We start from the raw sequence: 22322 nt of genomic DNA, 5'->3' as shown, positions 1-22322 counted from the left end.
CAGTCCATCACACAGACCACACTCCCCACCATTGTAGATGTAACCCAGTCCATCACACAGACCACACTCCCCACCATTGTAGATGTAGCCCAGTCCATCACACAGACCACACTCCCCACCATTGTAGATGTAACCCAGTCCATCACACAGACCACACTCCCCACCATTGACTCCATCTACACTTCACGCTGCCTCGGGAAAGCAGCCGACACAATCAAAGACTTGTCCCTGTCCCACCTCGGTCATTCCTTCTTCTCCCCGCTCCCGTCCGGCAGAAGGTACAGAAGCTTGAAAGCGCGCACCACCAGACTCAGGAACAGCTTCTTCCCCTCTTATCAGGCTTCTGAACGGTCCTTCCATAAGCTGGGGTCCTGTCCGATTCACCTCTACCCCATTGCGGACATTGGACTTTGTCTCTGGAACTGATGCGCTACAATGCTGAGAACTATGTCCTGCGCACGCTAAGTTTGAGGAGCAGCATCTCGTATTTCACGTTGGGTGACTTACAACCCAGTGGTATGAACGTTGAATTCTCTAATTTCAAGTAATTTCTACAAACACTCCCCTCCCCTTTTCCACGTCATTCTCCCTCGGCAGTTCACTAGTTCCGCAGTTCACCACATTGAATCCCTCCTTGAGACCACCCCTACCAGGCCAACAGTGGATCCACTAAGTCACCACCCTGCCTGAGCTAGTCTGAGGCCAGCACTGGTTGGTCCTGGTCTTTTCTCACCTCACCTCACCTCCCCAGGTCTAAAGAAGGGACCCGTCCCAAAACATCAGGTTCCTATTAAATCTTCTCGCCCTTCACCTTGAACCTACACCCTCTGGTCCCTACTCTGGGCAAGAGACTCTGTGCGTCTAACCGATCTATTCCTCTCATGATTTTGTACACCTCTATAAGATTATCCCTCATCCTCCAGGGAATAGAGACCCAATCAGATCTTATTGAAACATATAAGATTGTTAAGGGCTTGGACACACTAGAGGCAGGAAACATGTTCCCAATGTTGGGGGAGTCCAGAACCAGGGGCCACAGTTTAAGAATAAGGAGTAAGCCATTTAGAACGGAGACGAGGAAACACTTTTTCACACAGAGAGTGGTGAGTCTGTGGAATTCTCTGCCTCAGAGGGCAGTGGAGGCAGGTTCTCTGGATGCTTTCAAGAGAGAGCTAGATAGGGCTCTTAAAGATAGCGGAGTCAGGGGATATGGGGAGAAGGCAGGAACGGGGTACTGATTGGGGATGATCAGCCATGATCATATTGAATGGCGGTGCTGGCTCGAAGGGGCCGAATGGCCTTCTCCTGCACCCATTGTCTATTGTCTACTCAACCTCTCCCTGTCGCTCACACCCTCTATTCCTGGCAACATCCTGGTAAACCCCTGCACTCTTTCCAGCTTGAGAACTTCTTTCCCATACAAAATAGATCAGTTGATCCAGACTGCTGTCCTCTGGTCCAGACCTAAGCACCCATCTCCATTCACACTGAACGGGGTAATGCAGCAATGTATACTTGGAAGAGGTTCGTGCTGGTAAATGGGAACTAGTTTCTGTTTCTGCCAGTCCAATTGAATGCTATTCATCGTTGATCCTTGATGTATGAAAAGAATCATAGAGTTACAGAGATGGACACAGGCCCTTCGGCCCAGCTTGTCCATGCCGACCAAGTTGGCACATTGGGCTAGTCGCACTTGTCAGCATTTGGCCCATAGCCTGTCACTGTGTCTGAAGAAGGGTCCATGTTCTCCACAGATGCTGCCTGACCCGCTGAGTTACTCCAGCACTCTGTGAAACGTCGCCTATCCATGTTCTCCACAGATGCTGCCTGACCCGCTGAGTTACTCCAGCACTCTGTGAAACGTCACCTATCCATGTTCTCCACAGATGCTGCCTGACCCGCTGAGTTACTCCAGCACTCTGTGAAACGTCACCTATCCATGTTCTCCACTAGGTTCTGAGTTGCATTAGTTCGTTTTTGTTTTTAGATTAGAGATACAGTGCGGAAACAGGCCCTTCGGCCCACCGGGTCCGTGCCTACCCCCGCACACTTGCACCAACTGGGGAGCATTTACATTTATATACCGCGGCCAATTAACCTACAAACCCGCACGTCTTTGGAGTGTGGGAGGAAACCGGAGCACCCGGAGGAAAAAACCCACGCGGTCCCACAGCCACGGAGAACGTGCAAACTCCGTACAGGCAGCACCCGTGGTCGGGATCGAACCCGGGTCTCTGAGCTGTGAACTCTACCCGCTGCGCTACCGTTACTTCTGAAGCACTCACGCCCCCCAATTCCCCTCCTCTCCCTCTCCCCCTGAGACCGTTCACCCTTCTCCATCATCCTGTCCCGGGATGGGACGGGTACAACCCGCCCCGCTCCCCCCCCTGCCCCTCACTCACCGGCACTGCTCCTCTTGTTATCCAGGGACACATCCCTGGTCTATCCCGTGTTGTCCCGGGCGGGGGGCGGAGCAGCTACAGCCCTCCCCACCCCGTCAATGGGCGCAGTTATAAACCCCGCTCCCGGCTACAAGCGCACAGTCCCGACCAGCTCAACACACCCGGCACAGCGCAGGCAACACAGCGGGTAAGTTGCTCTCTATCTCCCCCTCCCCTCTCTCCCCCTCCCCTCACTCCCCCTCCCCTCACTCTCCCTCCCCTCTCTCCCCCCTCCCCTCACTCTCACTCCCCTCTCCCCCCCTCCCCTCCTCCCCCCCCCCCCCCCCCCCCCCTCCCCCCCTCCCCTCTCTCCCCCCCCCCCCCTCCCCCCCCCCCTCTCTCCCCCTCCCCTCTCTCCCCCTCCCCTCTCTCTCCCTCCCCTCTCTCCCCTCCCCTCCCTCTCCCTCCCCTCACTCTCACTCCCCTCTCTCCCTCTCCCCTCACTCTCACTCCCCTCTCTCCCTCTCCCCTCTCTCATCCCTCCCCTCTCTCTCCCTCTCCCCTCTCCTCTCCTCCCCTCTCTATCTCCCTCCCCTCTCTCCCCTCTCTCTCTCCCCCCTCTCTCCCCATCTCCAATATCTCTCCCCCCTCCTCTGTCTCTCTCTCCCCCTTCCCTCTCTCCCCTCTCTCCTCTCTCTCTCTCCCCTCACTCTCCCTCCCCTCTCTCTCCCTCCGCTCACATCTCCCACCCTCCCTGCCCCTCCATCCCCCTCCCCGCTCTCCCCCTCCCCTCTCTCCCCTCACTCCATCTCCCCCTCTCCCCTCCCTCCCCTCTCTCCCCTCTCTCCCCTCTCTCCCCTCCCCCCCCTCACTCTCCCCCTCCCCACACTCCCCCTCCCCTCCTCTCTCTCCCCCCTCCCCTCCTCTCTCTCTCCCCCCTCCCCTCACTCCCTCTCTCACTCCCCTCTCTCCCCCTCCCACAGAGAGAGAGTTTGGTGGGTGTGAGACGCATTACCCCGGGGACTTGTGTATCTTGTTTAAGAAGGAACTGCAGATGCTGGCAAATCGAAGGTGGACACAAAGTGCTGGAGTAACTCAGCGGGTCGGGCAGCATCTGGAGGAGAGAAGGAGTGGGCGACGTGTTTGAAGAAGGGGTCTCGCCCATTCCTTCTCTCCAGAGATGCTGCCCGACCCGCTGAGTTACTGCAGCACTTTTGTGTCTGACTTGTGTGTGTGTGTGTGTTCAGTAAAGCAGGCTTATTCCCTGAAGAGGGGTCTCGACCCGAATCGTCGCCTATTTCCTTCGCTCCATAGATGCTGCGCCTGCTGCACCCGCTGAGTTTCTCCAGCACTTTTGTCTAACTTCTGCAAAGGCTTATTCCCCTTCTCCCCGTCCCCGTGTCCACCGTGCAGTGACCACAGACAGCTCTGGACACAAGCGCTCACTGAGTTGTCTGGTGGTGCAGCGGTAGAGTTGTTGCCTCACACACAGCTCGGGCCAGGGTCCAAGTAAGTGCCCGCTCATCCCGGGCCAGGCAGGGGCTGTAGTTCCCGGTTGGACCGTGTCCACGGGCTCCTGAGAAAAGGGCGCCTATGCTGAGCCCGGTGGGGTTGCCGGAGCCCCCGGGACTCTCTCTCTGGCTGGCTGGCAGCAACTGTGCTCGAGTATCTGACGGCTGATGATCGTGGAGCTGGGACAACAAATCATCCCCCTTCAGACACCTGTAGGCTGTGGACAGTCCGGTAATGACCAGTAGCTCAACAAGCGGGGAGAAGAAGGAATGACCGGGGTGGGACAGGGACAAGTCTTTGATTGTGTCCGCTGCTATCCATAGGCAGCGTGAAGTGTAGATGGAGTCGATGGTGGTGAGTGTGGTCTGTGTGATGGACTGGGCTACATCTACAATGGTGGGGAGTGTGGTCTGTGTGATGGACTGGGCTACATCTACAATGGTGGGGAGTGTGGTCCGTGTGATGGACTGGGCTACATCTACAATGGTGGGGAGTGTGGTCTGTGTGATGGACTGGGCTACATCTACAATGGTGGGGAGTGTGGTCTGTGTGATGGACTGGGCTACATCTACAATGGTGGGGAATGTGGTCTGTGTGATATACAGTATATGTGCGCAGAACACAAAAATCTGTTAACTTAAATTCTAGTAATCCTGATTTTAGTTCTTTGTTTCTACATTTTTAGCCAGAGGGTGGTGAATCTGTGGAATTCTTTGCCACAGACAGCTGTGGAGGCCAAGTCAGTGGATGTTTTTAAGGCGGAGATTAACAGATTCTTGATTAATACGGGTGTCAGGGGTTGTGGGGAGAAGGCAGGTGAATGGGGTTAGGAGGGAGAGATAGATCAGCCATGATTGAATGGCGGAGTAGACTCGATGGGCCGAATGGCCTAATTCTTCTCCTATCATTTATGGAGCAATGGAATTCTTACCTGCTGCAGCCTTACCAGGCCAGAAGCACAAGAATACACAGATCAGCATGTAACAATTAAAGACACCATAACTTTAGAATCAGTAATGCTGGATAACCATAACTGTGTCAATAGACAATAGGTGCAGGAGTAGGCCATTCGGCCCTTCGAACCGGCACCGCCATTCAATGAGATCATGTCTGATCATCCCCAATCAGTACCCCGTTCCTGCCTTCTCCCCATATCCCCTGACTCCGCTATTTTTAAGAGCCCTATCTAGGTCTCTCTTGAAAGTCTCCAGAGAACCGGCTTCCACCGCCCTCTGAGGCAGAGAATTCCACAGACTCACAACTCTCTGTGAGAAAAAGTGTTTCCTCGTCTCCGTTCTAAATGGCTTACTCCTTATTCTTAAACTGTGGCCCCTGGTGCTGGACTCCCCCAACATCGGGAACGTGTTTCCTGCCTCCAGCGTGTCCAAACCCTTGATAATCGTGTATGTTTCAAAAAAATAACCTCTCATCCTTCTAAACTCCAGAGTATACAAGCCCAGCTGCTCCATTCTCTCAGCATATGACAGTCCCGCCATCCCGGGAATTAACCTTGTGAACCTACGCTGCACTCCCTCAATAGCAAGAATGTCCTTCCTCTAATTAGGGGACCAAAACTGCACAGAAGTCTGTTGTGTAACCAAAGACACCGTCCAGAGATGATCACAGTTGCTGTGGTTAATGTTGTTCATCAGGTCATACGTGATAGGTGAAGAATTAGGCCATTCGGCCCATCAAGTCTACTATGCCATTCAATCATGGCTGATCTATTTCTCCCTCCTAACCCCATTCTCCTGCCTTGTCCCCATACTCCAGCGAGTACAGGCCCAGTGCCGACAAACGCTCATCGTACATTAACCCACTCATTCCTGGGATCATTCTAGTAAACCTTCTCTCCAGATCTGGCACAATCCTGCCTTGGATATGAAGAAGTGATGGGGAGAAGGCAGGAGAATGGGCTTAAGAGGGAGAGATAGATCAGCCATGATTGAATGGCGGAGTAGGATTGATGGGCCGAATGGCCAAATTCAGCCCTTATCACTTATGATATGGGGCTTGTGCAGTGTTGAAGAGCCTGATGGTCTGTTGGGAAGAAGCTGTTCTTGAGCCTGGAGGCCACGGTTTTCTGGCTCCGGCACATTCTTCCCGATGGGAGCAGCGAGATGGGATTTTGGACTGAATTTGTAGGATTATAAATGTCCCAGGATTTCAGACAAACATTAAGAAGAGATACGAGATGTGCTTCTGCATTGTTGAACCTAGACCCTGTGATTTTAGACTCTGCCTTCCAGCGCTGGGTATATTGTGGAGTATATTTAGTGTGGTATTGCAACATGATGAAACACTCAGATAAACTGAAGGGCTCATCAAATATTCAGGAAAGCGGCACAACTGAAGATCACTCCGACAACACTGGGTGGCACGGTGGCGCAGCGGGTAGAGCTGTCTGTACGTTCTCCCCGTGACCTGCGTGGGTTTTCTCCGGGTGCTCCGGTTTCCTCCCACACTCCAAAGACGTGCGGGTTTGTAGGTTAATTGGCTTTTGTAAAAATGGTAAATTGTCCCTAGTGTGTGTAGGATAGTTTTAGTGTGTGCCGGGATCGCTGGTCGGCGCGGACCCGGTGGGCCGAAGGGCCTGTTTCCGCGCTGTATCTCTAAACCAAACTAAAGCGGTTGGGGGGAATGTGGGTGGGGGGGAATGTGGGTGAGGGGATGTGTGGGTGGGGAGGAATGTGGGTGAGGGGATGTGTGGGTGGGGAGGAATGTGTGGGTGGGGGGAGGGTGTGTGGGAGAGGGTTGCTTGTTGCTACGTTATCCCCGCCGCCTGCATGTTCAGGGTGAGCGTGTGTGTTACAGGCGGTCATTTACCTGCAGCGATGAACAGCGGGATCTGCGTGTGCGTGCTTCTGGCCGTGCTGTCCTCTGGCGGCCTGGCGCGGCCGGACGGCGGCACCGAGAGGGACGGGGAGCGGCCGCACGGACCCCTGCACCAGCGGCCCCTGAGAGAAGCACCTTACTACGGCCACCTGAAGCCCAAGCTGAACAGCGAGCAGGGACCCGGCCTAGTGGCCTTGCTGACCACCTACCTGCACAAAGACAGCACTGGTGAGTGGGTCAATGAGTCAGTGGGTCAAGGGTCAGTGGGTTAATGGGTCAGTTATCATTGGTCAATGGTCAAGGGGTCATGGGTCAGTGGGTAGATGGGTTGATGGGTCAGTTGGTCAATGGGTTAATAATGGTCAGTGTGTCGATGGTCAGTGGGTCAAGGGGTCAGTGAGTCGATGGTCAGTGGGTCAAGGGTCAGTGGGTCGATGGTCAGTGGGGTCAAGGGTCAGTTGGTCAAGGGTTAATGGGTCAAGGGTTGGTGGGTCGATGGGTCAGTGGGTCAATGTTCAGTGGGTCAGTGGGTCAAGGGTCAGTGGGTCAATGGGACAATAGACAATAGGTGCAGGAGTAGGCCATTTGGGCCTTCGAGCCAGCACCGCCATTCAACGTGATCATGGCTGATCATCTCCACTCAGTACCCCGTTCCTGCCTTCTCCCCATATCCCCTGACTCCGCTATTTTTAAGAGCCCTATCTAGCTCTCTCTTGAAAGCATCCAGAGAACCGGCCTCTGAGGCAGAGAATTCCACAGACTCAACACTCTCTGTGAGAAATAGTGTTTTTTTTTACACAGAGGGTGGTGGGTGTATGCAACGAGCTGCCAGAGGAGGTAGTTGAGGCTGGGATTATCGTAACTTTTAAGAAACCAGGGACATGGATAGGACAGATTTAGAGGGATATGGGCCAAACGCAGGCAGGTGTGACTAGTGTAGCCGGTGGGGCATGTTGGCCGGTGTGGGCTCAACGACATCCTCCTGTAACAGGGTGACCAAAACTGAACGCCTTGTACAAAGCTTGTTTCAAGTAAAATGAACAGGTTTAAAAGGTAGACAAAAATGCTGGAGAAACTCAGCGGGCGAGGCAGCATCTATGGAGCGAAGGAAATAGGCAACGTTTCAGAGAGGAGAGGCAAGGGGGGGAGAGGATGGGAGGAGAGGAGATGCAATGAGAGGCGAGGAGAGGGGTAGGGATGAGATGGGTGGAGAGGATGGGAGAGAAGAGCGGAGTGGAGGAGAGGAGGGAGGAGACAATCTCTCACCTACACCATATTACAGTTATCTTTGGTGCTGCATTTGTAGGGAGGGGAGATAGAGGGAGGGGAAGAAAGACGAGGGGATGAGTGGATATGGGATGATAGGGGAGGGGAGGAGCAGAGAGGGGAGGGGGGATAGGAGAGGAGGGGATTGGAGGGTAGAGGAGAGGTGATGGGAGAGGGTAGAGGAGATGAAGGGGAGGGGAGGGGGGGATGAAACGTTGCCTATTTCCTTCTCTCCATAGATTCTGCCTCAGCCGCTGAGTTTCTCCAGCATTTTTCTCGACCTTCGATTTTCCAGAATTTGCAGTTCCTTCTTAAACTCCGTACAGACAGCACCCGTAGTCGGGATGGAAACAGAAACCCGTGTCTCTGGCGCCGTGAGGCAGCGACTCGACCCGCTGCGCCACCGTGCCACACAGACATGAATTTGGTTTACATTCACCTCCGCTCTTGAACGGCGGACTAACTAACGCACGTGTACGGTTAGGTTGCTCCTGCCTTCAGCGCAACAGTACAACAGAAGGCGTTTAGCGATCGAACGCTAGCCCATTGTTGCTGCTTCTGACTGGAATCATTATGTCAATTTCAATCTAAGTCGGCAAAACTCACTCGAACATGCTGGTTAAAAGCTTAACAAAACGAATGAAGTTTTAATCGTTCAGGAAGGAACTGCAGATGCTGGAAAATCGAAGGTAGACAAAAATGCTGGAGAAACTCAGCGGGTGAGGCAGCATCTATGGAGTGAAGGAAATAGGCAATGATTCATCCACGCTCCTCTCCTCTTCTCCTCCCCCCTCCTCCCCTCCCCTTCATCTCCTCTACCCTCCCCTCTCCTATCACCTCTCCACTCCTCTCCTCTCCACTACCCTCCAATCCCCTCCTCTCCTATCCCCCCCCTCCCCTCTCTGCTCCTCCCCTCCCCTCCCCTTTCCTCTCCTCTACTATCATCCCTTCCCTCCCATCCCCTCTCCTCTCCACTCATCCCCTCCTCTTCCCTCCCCTCCCTACAAATGCAGCACCAAAGATAACTGTAATAAGGTGTAGGTGAGAGATTGTCTCCTCCCCTCTCTCCCTCCCTCCGCTCTTCTCTCCCGTCCTCTCCACCCCTCTCCTCTCTCCTCCACCCATCTCGTCCCTACCCCTCTCCTCTCCTCGCCTCTGATTGCATCTCCTCTCATCCCCTCTCCACTCCCATCCTCTTCCCACCACTCTACTCGCCTCCCCTCTCCACTCAACCCCTCTCCGCAATGTTGCCTATTTCCTTCGCTCCATAGATGCTGCTTCACCCGCTGAGTTTCTCCAGCATTTTTGTCTAACTCTGTATGGAGTTCTATTGTCTATTGTCTCCCCGTGACCTGCGTGGGTTTTCTCCAGGTGCTCCGGTTTCCTCCCACACTCCAAAGACGGACAGGTTTGTCGGTTAATTGGCTTCAGGTATAATTGTAAATTGTCCCCAGTGGGTGTAGGATAGTGTTAGTGTGCGGGGATCGCTGGTCGGCACGGACTCGGTGGGCCGAAGGGCCTGTTTCCGCGCTGTATCTCTAAACTAAACTGAACTAAACCAACATCTAGTGATCTATTATCGTCCTCTACTTCCATTGACGGCTTAGGAAGCTCAGCATGTCCCTTACAACTCTCACCAACTTCTACAGATGCACCGTAGAAAGCATCACAGCACGGTTTGGGAACAGCTCCATCCAAGGAACCATTAGGAACTTTGGGTTCTGCAGCCATACAACACGAAGAAACAATTTTACAAGACGCACACCAACTCAATTTACACAAACATCCATCACAGTGAATCTCCTCCTCACTGTGATGGAAGGCAAAGTCTTGTCTCTCCCCTGCTCTCCATCCTCTCCCAATTTTAAAGCCCCCGGCGGGCGATGGTAAGTCCCGCGGCCGTTAAGGCCGTGCCAGTGATGTCAGGCCCCGCTCCGGGTCTTGATGTTGGAGCCCCCGTCGGGCGCTGGCAAGTTCCACGGCCGTTAAAGCCGCGCCGGGCGATGTCCTTTTTTTTAAAAGGACAGACGGACTGCAGGGGTCGCTGCCGCAAAGCGTCGCCCAAATATTTTTTTCACTAATATTGTGAGTGTGTGAAGTGTGAAGTTTCCACTAACGTTGTGTGTGGGTGTGTGTGTGTGTCAGTTGTGTTTCACTAACGTTCTGTGTGGGCCGGGTGTGTGTTTTCACTGACGTTGTCTCTGTGCCTTTATCACTCAGGTGTGTTTTCACTAACATCTGTGTGTGTGTACGATGTGTGTTTCCACTAGCGTGTGTATACGGTGTGTATTTTCACTAGTGTGTGTGTGTACGGTGTGTATTTTCACTAACGTCTCTCTCTCCGTGGGTGTCAGGATCGCGGGCTGGGACAGTCCGCAGCGTGGATGCCTCCCACAGGATCACCAACAGGGACTACATGGGGTGGATGGACTTCGGGCGGCGCGGCGCGGAGGATTACGATTACCCCTCATAAGAGGCAGCCGCCATCCATCACTCATCCCCGGCCCTGTACAGAAGCTTCAGCCCGTCTGCTCAAAGCTCTCCTTCCGCACACCCTTCACTGTTGTACCTGACTGTGCAGTCGTGCATCTGTTTGTAATAGTGTAAGATGTAACACGCACACACGAGAACCACACGCACACGCACACACGTCACGGAAAGACAAACACAGACACACATCCACATGCACCACACGCGCCACATGTGAACACACAACACACACACTTACATAGACACACCTGCACACACGCACATAGAGACATATGCCCTCTCATGCAGATACACACACTCACACACACTCTCTCACTCATACACTCTCACACACACTCACACACTCTCTCACTCACACTCACGCACTCTCACACACACACACTCTCTCACTCATACACGCTCACGCACTCTCATGTACACACTCTCGCATGCATGCACTCTCACTCTCTCTCACGCTCACACTCACACGCTCTCACTCACACACTCTCACACACACATTCACACACACACCCACACACTTCTTCTTGCGTATGGCGTGCACAGCCTAAAGTTAGTTGTAGGACAACTTGTTCTATTTGATCTTATTTGATTGTACACGCCGGGTTGATTGCATTCGTTGAAACAGGGCGGACCACGTGAAGGTTGTAATCTTCCACCACACACGCACGCTCACACACTCTCACACACACACATGCACTCTCACTCTCACTCACTCTCTCTCTCTCTCACACACACGCTCACACACACAGTCTGACAGGGATTGTAACAGAGATATCTCCAGTCTGAGACAATTTCCTCTCACCACCCATGTAACAAGAGTGAACTCACTCACACTGTGTAAATGTTGTCCACATTTCAATAAAAGAACCAAAACTGAAACCATTCGAGAATCTGTCCTTGGGGAGAGGCCTGTGGCAGTTAATGCAGCAGTGACACAGAGTGCTGGAGTAACTCAGCGGGTCAGGCAGCATCTCTGGAGAACATGGACACTGTTGTTTTTTGAGGGTATTACTTGAAATTGGTTAATTCACTATTCATAAGACATTAGACTTTTGAGATAAAGTGTGGAAAAAGCCCTTCGGCTCACTAAATCCACGTCAACCAGCGATCACCCCGCACACTAACACTGTCCTACACACACTAGGGACAATTTACATTTATACCAAGCCAATTAACCTACAAACATGCACGTCTTTGGATTGTGGGATGAAACCGGAGCACCCGGAGAAAACCCACAAGGTCACTTTATGGTCACGGTTACCGAGGTACAGTGAAAAGCTTTTGTTGCGTGCTATCCAGTCAGCGCAAAGACAATACATGATTATAATCGAATACAGATACAGGACAAAGGGAATAACGTTTAGTGCAAGGTAAAGCCAGTAAAGTCCGATCAAGGATAGTCTGAGGGTCACCAATGAGGTAGATAGTAGTTCAGGACCGCTCTCTGGTTGGGGTAGGATGGCGGCGCTGCCTTAGCAGCTGCGGCTCGCCTGCAGTTCCGTTTGTTTTTTCTTTTTTGTTTGTTCTTTTGTCCTGTTTTAGTTATTTTTTGGTTTTATTTTATTATGTTGCGTATGGGTGTGGGGGGGAGAAACGTGTTTTTGGTCTCTTCCTTCGGGGGGGATGCGACTTCTCTTGTCGTATCCCCCTTGTCCGTCTCCGTCTGCGCCAAGGCCTAATGGCGGAGCTGGCGGCCTCGGAGCTGGGGCAGCGTTCCAGCGGCAACATCGGAGCTGTGGCGTTCCGGCGGCAACATCGGAGCTGTGGCGTTCCAGCAGCAGTGGCAGCGGTGACCCGGGTGGGGGGTTGGGGGGTGGGGGGTCTAATTCCACTTTGTTCAACAGTTCAATGGAACCCACAGTGAAATTATTTTCTTACAAACTGACCAGTTGAGTATTGCCGTACCCAAACGCAATCCCCCATCAGCAAATGTACAGAAATAGTCCACTGATCCTGTGTGTAACAGGTGCCTTGTTATGCCACCATTTAAGTCCCTCCCCTCTCCTCACCTCACCTCCCATCCCCTTTCCTGTCCACCCCCCTCCTCTCCTCTCTCCACTCCTCTCATCCCCTCCCATTCCCTCTCCTCTCCTCTCCTCCTATTCCCTCTCCTCTCCTCCCATTTCCTCCCCTTTCCTCCCCTCCCCTCTCCACTCCTCCCATTTCCTCCCCTCTCCACTCCTCTCCTCCCCGCCGCTCCTCTATACACCCCTCTCCTCTACTCCCATCCCATCCTTTCCTCTCCTCTCCTCTCCTCTCCTCTCCTCTCCGCAGTTTTGGGCCCCATATCTGAGGAAGGATGTGCTGGCTCTGGAGAGGGTCCAGATGAGGTTTACAAGAATGATCCCAGGAATGAGTGGGTTAACATATGATGAGTGTTTGACAGCACTGGGCCTGTACTTGCTGGAGTTTAGAAGGTTGAGGGGGAACCTTATTGAAACTTACCGAATAGTGAAAGTCCTGGGTAGAGTGGATGTGGAGAGGATGTTTCCGCTAGTGGGAGAGTCTAGGACCAGAGGTCACAGCCTCAGAATTAAAGGACGTTCCTTTAGGAAGGAGATGAGGAGGAATTTCTTTAGTCAGAGGGTGGTGAATCTGTGGAATTCTTTGTAGATATATATAATTTACAAAAACAAAACTTGCTGCATATACGACTTCCTGGGGAAACTCCCAGAGTTTAGTTTAGTTTTGACTTTAGAGATACAGCGCGGAAACAGGCCCTTCGGCCCACCGAGTCTGCACCGACCAGCGATCTCCGCACAATAACACTATCCTGCACACACTAGGGACAATAAGAAGGGGAATGCAATGCTAGCATTTATTTTGGGAGGACTACAATATGCAAAGCAGTGATCTAATGCTGAGGCTCTATAAGGCCCTGGACAGGTCGTATTTGATGTATTGTGAGCAATTTTGGGCACCGTATCTGAGGAAGGATGTGCTGGCTCTGGAGAGGGCCCAGAGTAGGTTTACAAGGATGATCCCAGGAATGAGTGGGTTAACATATGATGAGCGTTTGACGGCACTGGGCCTGTACTCGCTGGAGTTTAGAAGGATGATAGGGGGACCTAATTGAAACTCACCGAATAGTGAAAGGCCTGGATAGAGTGGATGTGGAGAGGATGTTTCCACTAGTGGGAGAGTCTATCTAGGGTCAGAGGTCACAGCCTCAGAATAAAAAGACGTTCCTTTAGGAAGGAGATGAGGAGGAATTTCTTTACTCAGTGGCTGGTGAATCTGTGCAATTCATTGCCACAAACAGGCTGTGGAGGTCAAGTCAGTGGATATATTTAAGGCAGAGATAGATAGATTCTTGATTAGTGCGGGTGTCAGGGGTTATGGGGAGAAGGCAGGAGAATGGGGTTAGGAGGGAGATAGATCAGCCGTGATTGAATGGCGGAGTAGACTTGATGGGCCGAATGGACTAATTCTACCCCTATAACATGAACTTGTGCTCCAGGGGATGGGAGGCTCCCCCAGCCGAGCTCGAGTACACGTTAGGCCAGAGCTGATTCCCTCTCCTCTCGACTCATAAGTGATAGGAACAGATTTAGGCCATTCGGCCCATCAAGTCTACTCGGCCATTCAATCATGGCTGATCTATCTCTCCCTGCTAACCCCATTCTCCTGCCTTCTCCCCATAACCCCCGACACCCGTACTAATCAAGAATCTATCTATCTCTGCCTTAAAAAAATCCTCCTCATCTCCTTTCTAAAGGAACGTCCTTTAATTCTGAGGCTGTGACCTCTGGTCCGAGACTCTCCCACCGGTGGAAACATCCTCTCCACGTCCACTCTATCCAGGCCTTTCACTTTTCTGAAAGTTTCAATGAGGTTCCCCCTCATTGAAGACTGTAGGAATGAAATTTTGTTCAAACCTTGTCTGTTTGAATGACAATAAAAGGCATTCTATTCTTCTAAACTCCAGCGAGTACAGGCCCAGCGCCGACAAACGCTCACCGTGTGTTAACCCACTCATTCCTGGGATCATTCTTGGAAACCTCCTCTGGACCCTCTCCAGAGCCAGCACATCCTTCCTAAGATACGGGGCCCAAAACTGCTTACAATACTCCAAATGCGGCCTGACCAGCGCCTTATAGAGCCTCAGCATTACATCCCTGTTTTTATATTCTCGTCCCTTCTAGATAAATGCTAGCATTGTGTTTGCGTTCTTTACTGCCGATTCGACTTGCGGATTAACATTTTGGGGACACCTAAGTCTCTTTGCTCTGCACGGTGGCGCAGCGGTAGAGTTGCTGCTTCACAGCGCCAGAGACCGCAGTTCCATCCCGACTACGGGTGCTGTCTGTACGGAGTTTGTACGTTCTCCCCGTGACCTGCGTGGGTTTTCTCCGGGTGCTCTGGTTTCCTCCCGCACTCCAAAGACGTGCGGGTTTGTAGACCAATTGGCCGGTGTAATAGTAAATTGTCCCTAGGTGTGTGTAGGAGAGTGTTAGTGTGCGGGGATCGCTGTTCTCCGCGGACCCGGTGGGCCGAAGGGCCTGTTAGAAACATAGAAACATAGAAATTAGGTGCAGGAGTAGGCCATTCGGCCCTTCGAGCCTGCACCGCCATTCAATATGATCATGGCTGATCATCCAACTCAGTATCCCGTACCTGCCTTCTCTCCATACCCTCTGATCCCCTTAGCCACAAGGGCCACATCTAACTCCCTCTTAAATATAGCCAATGAACTGGCCTCAACTACCTTCTGTGGCAGAGAATTCCAGAGATTCACCACTCTCTGTGTGAAAAATGTTCTTCTCATCTCGGTTTTAAAGGATTTCCCCCTTATCCTTAAGCTGTGACCCCTTGTCCTGGACTTCCCCAACATCGGGAGCAATCTTCCTGCATCTAGCCTGTCCAACCCCTTAAGAATTTTGTAAGTTTCTATAAGATCTCCCCTCAATCTCCTAAATTCTAGAGAGTATAAACCAAGTCTAAAGACTGTTTTTGCGCTGTTTCTCAAAACTAAACTAAAAGCTCCTATTTTTGAAATCACTCCCCAGTTAGAAAGTGGAAATTGAAATGATTCTATGAATACACACCGATATAGTTGGTAAACTGAAACCTTTAGTTTAGAGATACAGCACGGAAACAGGCCCACCGAGTCCACAACGACCAGTGATCCCAGCACACCAACACTATCCTACAATCCCCAGGGACAATTTAGAATTTTACCAAAAGCCAATTAATCTACAAACCTGCACGTCTTTGGAGTGTGGGAGGAAACTGAAGATCCCGGAGAAAACCCACGCAGGTCACGGGGAGAACGTACAAACTCCGTACAGACAGCACCCGTGGTCGGGATCGAACTCGGGTCTCTGGCGCTGTGAGGCAGCAGCTATGCCACCGTGACGCCCTGTATTCAAGACCAGTGTACACCTGTGGAGGTAGTGACACAGGAATGCAGGAATCAGCAGATCTGTGGTAATAGACTGCACTCTGCTGGTCACCAGCAGTACTGCCGCTCACCAAAACATCACCCAGTACTCAGTTCAGACACTGAAAACATAGTAACATAGAAAATAGGTGCAGGTGTAGGCCATTCGGCCCTTCGAGCCGGTACCGCCATTCAATATGATCATGGCTGATCATCCAACTCAGTATCCTGTACCTGCCTTCTCTCCATACCCCCTGATCCCTTTAGCCACAAGGGCCACATCTAACTCCCTCTTAAATACAGCCAATGAACTGGCCTCAACTACCTTCTGTGGAAGAGAATTCCAGAGATTCACCACTCTCTGTTTAAAAAATGTTTTTCTCATCTCGGTCCTAAAAGATTTCCCCTTTATCCTTAAACTGTGACCCCTTGTTCTGGACTTCCCCAACATCGGGAACAATCTTCCTGCATCTAGCCTGTTCAACCCCTTAAAAATTTTGTAAGTTTCTATAAGATCCCCCCCTCAATCTTCTAAATTCTAGCGAGTACAAGCCGAGTCTATCCAGTCTTTCTTCATATGAAAGTCCTGACATCCCAGGAATCAGTCTGGTGAATCTTCTCTGTACTCCCTCTACGGCAAGAATGTCTTTCCTCAGATTAGGAGACCAAAACTGTACGCAATACTCCAGGTGTGGTCTCACCAAGACCCTGTACAACTGCAGTAGAACCTCCCTGCTCCTATACTCAAATCCTTTTGCTATGAATGCTAACATACCATTCGCCTTCTTCACTGCCTGCTGCACCTGCATGCCTACTTTCAATGACTGGTGTACCATGACACCCAGGTCTCGTTGCATCTCCCCTTTTCCTAATCGGCCACCATTCAGATAATAGTCTACTTTCCTGTTTTTGCCACCAAAGTGGATAACCTCACATTTATCCACATTATACTGCATCTGCCATGCATTTGCCCACTCACCCAACCTATCCAAGTCACCTTGCAGCCTCCTAGCATCCTCCTCACAGCTAACACTGCCCCCCAGCTTTGTGTAATTCGCAAACTTGGAGATGTTGCATTCAATTCCCTCGTCCAAATCATTAATATATATCGTAAATAGCTGGGGTCCCAGCACTGAGCCTTGCGGTACCCCACTAGTCACTGCCTGCCATTGTGAAAAGGACCCGTTTACTCCTACTCTTTGCTTCCTGTCTGCCAGCCAGTTCTCTACCCACATCAATACTGAACCCCCAATACCGTGTGCTTTAAGTTTGTATACTAATCTCTTATGTGGGACCTTGTCGAAAGCCTTCTGAAAGTCCAGATATAACACATCCACTGGTTCACCCTTATCCACTCTACTAGTTTCATCTTCGAAAAATTCTATAAGATTCGTCAGACATGATTTACCTTTCATAAATCCATGCTGACTTTGTCCAATGATTTCACCACTTTCCAAATGTGCTGCTATCCCATTTTTAATAACTGATTCTAGCAGTTTCCCCACTATCGACGTTAGACTAACTGGTCTGTAATTCCCCGTTTTCTCTCTCCCTCCCTTTTTAAAAAGTGGGGTTACATTAGCTACCCTCCAATCCTCAGGAACTACTCCAGAATCTAAAGAGTTTTGAAAAATTATCACTAATGCATCCACTATTTCTGGGGCTACTTCCTTAAGTACTCTGGGATGCAGCCTATCTGGCCCTGGGGATTTATCGGCCTATAATCCATTCAATTTACCTAACACCACTTCCCGGCTAACCTGGATTTCACTCAGTTCCTCCATCTCATTTGACCCCCGGTCCCCTGCTATTTCCGGCAGATTATTTATGTCTTCCTTAGTGAAGACAGAACCAAAGTAGTTATTCAATTGGTCTGCCATGTCCTTGTTCCCCATGATCAATTCACCTGTTTCTGACTGCAAGGGACCTACATTTGTTTTAACTAATCTTTTTCTCTTCACATATCTATAAAAACATTTGCAGTCAGTTTTTATGTTCCCTGCCAGTTTTCTTTCATAATCTATTTTCCCTTTCCTAATTAAGCCCTTTGTCCTCCTCTGCTGGTCTCTGAATTTCTCCCAGACCTCCGGTAGGCTGCTTTTTCTGGCTAATTTGTATGCTTCATCTTTTGTTTTGATACTATCCCTGATTTCCCTTGTTATCCACGGATGCACTACCTTCCCTGATTTATTTTTTTGCCAAACTGGGATGAACAATTGTTGTAGTTCATCCATGCAGTCTTTAAATGCCTTCCATTGCATATCCACCGTCAACCCATTAAGAATCAATTGCCAGTCAATCTTGGCCAATTCACGTCTCATACACTCAAAGTTACCTTTCTCTAAGTTCAGGACCCTTGTTTCTGAATTAACAATGTCACTCTCCATCCTAATGAAGAACTCAACCATATTATGGTCACTCTTGCCCAAGGGGCCACGCACAACAAGGCTGCTAACTAACCCTGTTCAAGAAGGAACTGCAGATGCTGGAAAATCGAAGGTACACAAAAATGCTGGAGAAACTCAGCGGGTGCAGCAGCATCTATGGAGCGAAGGAGATAGGTAACGTTTCGGGCCGAAACCTGGTGAAGGGTCTGAAGAAGGGTTTCGGCTCGAAACATTACCTATCTCCTTCGCTCCATAGATGCTGCTGCACCCGCTGAGTTTCTCCAGCATTTTTGTGTACCTGCTAACTAACCCTTCCTCATTACTCAATACCCAGTCTAGAGTAGCCTGCTCCCTCGTTGGTTCCTCTACATGTTGGTTTAGAAAACTATCCCGCATACATTCCAAAAAATCCTCTTCCTCAGCACCCCTGCCAATTTGATTCACCCAATCTATATGTAGATTGAAGTCACCCATTATAACTGTTTTACCTTTGTTGCACGCATTTCTAATTTCCTGTTTGATGCCATCCCCAACTCCACTACTACTGTTAGGTGGCCTGTACACAACACCCACTAGCGTTTTCTGCCCCTTAGTGTTTCGCAGCTCTACCCATATCGATTCCACATCCTCCAAGCTAATGTCCTTCCTTTCTATTGCGTTAATCTCCTCTCTAACCAGCAACGCTACCCCACCTCCTTTTCCTTTCTGTCTATCCCTCCTGAATATTGAATATCCCTGGATGTTCAGCTCCCAGCCTTGGTCACCCTGGAGCCATGTCTCCAGGATCCCAACTATATCATAGTCATTAATAGCTATCTGCACATTCAACTCATCCACCTTATTACGAATGCTCCTTGCATTGAGACACAAAGCCTTCAGGCTTGTTTTTACAACACTCTTACCCCTTATACAATTATGTTGAAAAGTGGCCCTTTTTGATTTTTGCCCTGGATTTGTCTGCCTGCCACTTTTACTTTTCACCTTGCTACCTATTGCTTCTACCCTCATTTTACACCCCTCTGTCTCTCCGCTCACACATTTAAGAAACCCTTTCCCTTTAACTCCATCCTCAACTATCCCATTTGACACCCCACCCGAAGAAGGGTCTCGATCCGAAACGTCGCCTATTCCTTCCCTCCATAGATGCTGGCCTCGCCCGCTGAGTTTCTCCAGCATTTTCGTCTACCTCCCAGGACAGTCAATCACTCTGTTCCTTGGAGCGCAGGAGGATGAGGGGTGATCTTATAGAGGTGTGAAAAATCACGAGAGGAATAGATCGGGTAGACGCCCAGAGTAGGGGAATCGAGGACCAAAGGACAAAGGTTCAAGGTGAAGGGGCAAAGATTTAATAGGAATCTGAGGGTTAACTGAGGGTGGTGGGTGTATGGAACGGGCTGCCAGAGGAGGTAGTTGATATGGGTGGTATCACTACATCTAAAATACATTTGAACAGGTACATGGATAGGAATGAATGGAAATTTATGAGAGGCGTAGATAGGGTAGACAATCAAAACTTTTTTCCCCTGGGTGGAAATGTCCACCACTAGAGGGCGCAGCTTTAAGGTGAGAGGGGCAACGTTTAAAGGAGATGTGCGGGGCAGGTTATTTTTACACAGGTGGGTGGTGGGTGCCTGGAACGCGCTGCCAGGGGTGGTGGTGGAGGCAGATACGATAGTGGTGTTTAAGAGGCTTTTGGATCGGCACATGGATATGCAGGGACATGGATCACGTGCAAGCAGAGGGGAGTTGGTCTTGGCATCGTGTTCAGCACGGACATTGTGGGCCGAAGGGCCTGTTTTCCTGAGCTGTACTGTTCTAAGTTCTGTGAAAGATCGAGAAGGATATGGGCCAAACGCGGGCAGGTGGGACTTGTGTGGGTGGGGCATCTTTAGAGATACATCGCAGAAACAAGCTCTTCAGCCCACCGTGTCCGCGCCGACCAGCGATCCCCCCGCACACTAACACCATCCTACACACACTAGGGACAATTTACAATTCATACCAAGCCAATTAACCTACAAACCTGTACATCTCCTGGTGGGAGGAAACCGGAGCACCCGGAGAAAACCCACGCGGGTCACAGGGAGAAAGTACAAACTCCGTACAGACTCCGTGTAGTCGGGATGGAACCCGGGTCTCTGGCGCTGTGAGGCGGCAACTCTACCAATACGTATATAAAATGTTGAGAGGCAGAGATTGGTTTAGACAGACAGTTATTTATCCAGCATGCAAATATCAAACGCAAGACATGTATGTCATGTTGCCACTTGCGGGCGGAGCACCAAGGCAAATTCCTTGTATGTGAATACTTGGCCAATAAACCTATTCATTAATTAATTCATTCATTCACATAGCTTTAAGGTGCGAGGGATAAGGAAGATAGACTCAAGAAGCTGGAGTAACCTCAGCGGGACAGGCAGCATCTCTGGAGAGGAGTGGGTGACATTTCGGGTCGAGACCCGTCTTCGGAGTTTAATGGAGATGTGCGTGGGTAAGTTTTTTTAAACAGAGGGTGATGGTTGCCTCGAGCACCCAGGAATGATGATGACAGTGGGTGGTGGACATCACAGTCCATCGCGGGGACTGACCTCCCCACCATCGAAGGTCCATCGCGGGTACTGACATCGCAGGCATCTACAGGAGTCACTGCCTCAAAAAGGCAGCCAGCATCATCAGAGATCCACACAACCCTGGCCACGCTCTCATCTCGCTGCTACCATCGGGAACATAGAAACATAGAAAATAGGTGCAGGAGGAGGCCATTCAGCCCTTCGAGCCAGCACCGCCATTCATTCTGATCATGGCTGATCGTCCTCAATCAATAACCCGTGCCTGCCTTCTCCCCATATCCCTTGATTCCACTAGCCCCTAGAGCTCTATCTAACTCTCTCTTAAATCCATCCAGTGATTTGGCCTCCACTGCCCTCTGTGGCAGGGAATTCCACAAATTCACAACTCTCTGGGTGAAAACGGTTTTTCTCACCTCAATCCTAAATGTCCTCCCCTTTATTCTAAGACTGTGGCCCCTGGTTCTGGACTCGCCCAACATTGGGAACATTTTTCCTGCATCTATTCCAGTATTTACTTTAATGGCATTATAACTGAGAACTTACATACACAGAAGAAACGAAAAAATTGTTTCTCAATCAGTTCCCATCAGTGCGGTTAATAAAAACAGACTAAATACATATAGCTTTAAAAAAATTAAAATTACCATTTCTAAAAGTAGGCTTAAAAATTGAAAAAATAACAGACATTCAGACCGAACAGTGGGTTTACTTTGACAGGTGCCTAGCTGTCAAAGTATGGGCGAGGTTAGATGTGTTGGTGTATGATATATGGGGAGGGGACACAGTCCGTTAACCAGTCTTATTGCCTGTGTAGCATCCTGCTGGTTTTGCAGCTGATGCTCCTGTACCTCTTCCCAGATGGCAGAATGGAGAAGATGTGGTGTGATGGATGATAGGGGTCCTTGATAATGGAGATGGCTCTGCTGATGCTCCGCTTCTGATAGATCTCCAACAGGAAAGGGAGAGGGGCACCAATGATCCTGCTGGCGGTCTTCACTATCCTGTTGAGTTGGTTTTGCTCATAAGCCTTGCAGCTCCCAAACCAGGAAGTGATGCCGTAGGTCAATATACTCTCGATGGTGCCCCTGCAGAAAGTCCTTAGATGAACAGTAGGGAGACCTGCTTTCCTTAGTCTCCGGAGAGGGTGGAGCCGCTGCTGAGCTCTTTTTATCACTGCTGTGGTGTTGGTCGTAGAGGTCAGGTCATCCGCCAGGTGGAGTCCCAAGAACTTCACACTGCTGACCCTCTCCACAGCAGCTCCATCAATATGCAGCGGAGTGTGATGGTGTTTTCCAGCCCTCCTGAAATCGATCACCATTTCCTTTGTCTTTTCCACATTGAGGGTGAGATTGTGGGATCTGCACCACTCCGTAAGCAGCTCCACATCCATCCTGTACGCCGACTCATTGTTGTCACTGGTGAGACCCACCACTGCTGTGTCATCAGCGAACCTATTGATATAATTATTGCTGAGTCTGGCAGTACAGTCATGAGTAAG

General features: G+C 50.5%; 1 protein-coding gene across 3 annotated transcripts; it reads left to right on the top strand.

Annotated features, from left to right (window-relative positions):
* The first annotated feature begins 2476 nt into the window (after positions 1–2476).
* Positions 2477–10836, top strand: LOC116967864 (cholecystokinin-like). Of its 3 annotated transcripts, XM_033014501.1 has the most exons (4): positions 2477–2587; positions 3474–3483; positions 6708–6956; positions 10349–10836. In XM_033014501.1, the coding sequence occupies exons 1-4, from the start codon at positions 2501–2503 to the stop codon at positions 10465–10467; spliced, it is 465 nt and encodes a 154-aa protein (XP_032870392.1). In that variant the 5' UTR covers positions 2477–2500; the 3' UTR covers positions 10468–10836. The 3 variants fall into 3 exon arrangements, with proteins under 3 accessions (XP_032870392.1, XP_032870406.1, XP_032870399.1); XM_033014515.1 differs by lacking the exon at positions 3474–3483 and having other exon boundaries at positions 2557–2589; positions 6726–6956; positions 10349–10694; XM_033014508.1 differs by lacking the exon at positions 3474–3483 and having other exon boundaries at positions 2583–2589; positions 10349–10694.
* The last annotated feature ends 11486 nt before the right edge of the window (positions 10837–22322 follow it).

The sequence above is a fragment of the Amblyraja radiata genome, chromosome 2, assembly GCF_010909765.2.
Source record: "Amblyraja radiata isolate CabotCenter1 chromosome 2, sAmbRad1.1.pri, whole genome shotgun sequence".
NCBI lineage: Eukaryota > Metazoa > Chordata > Chondrichthyes > Rajiformes > Rajidae > Amblyraja > Amblyraja radiata.
This window is presented reverse-complemented; position numbering and strand designations above follow the sequence as displayed.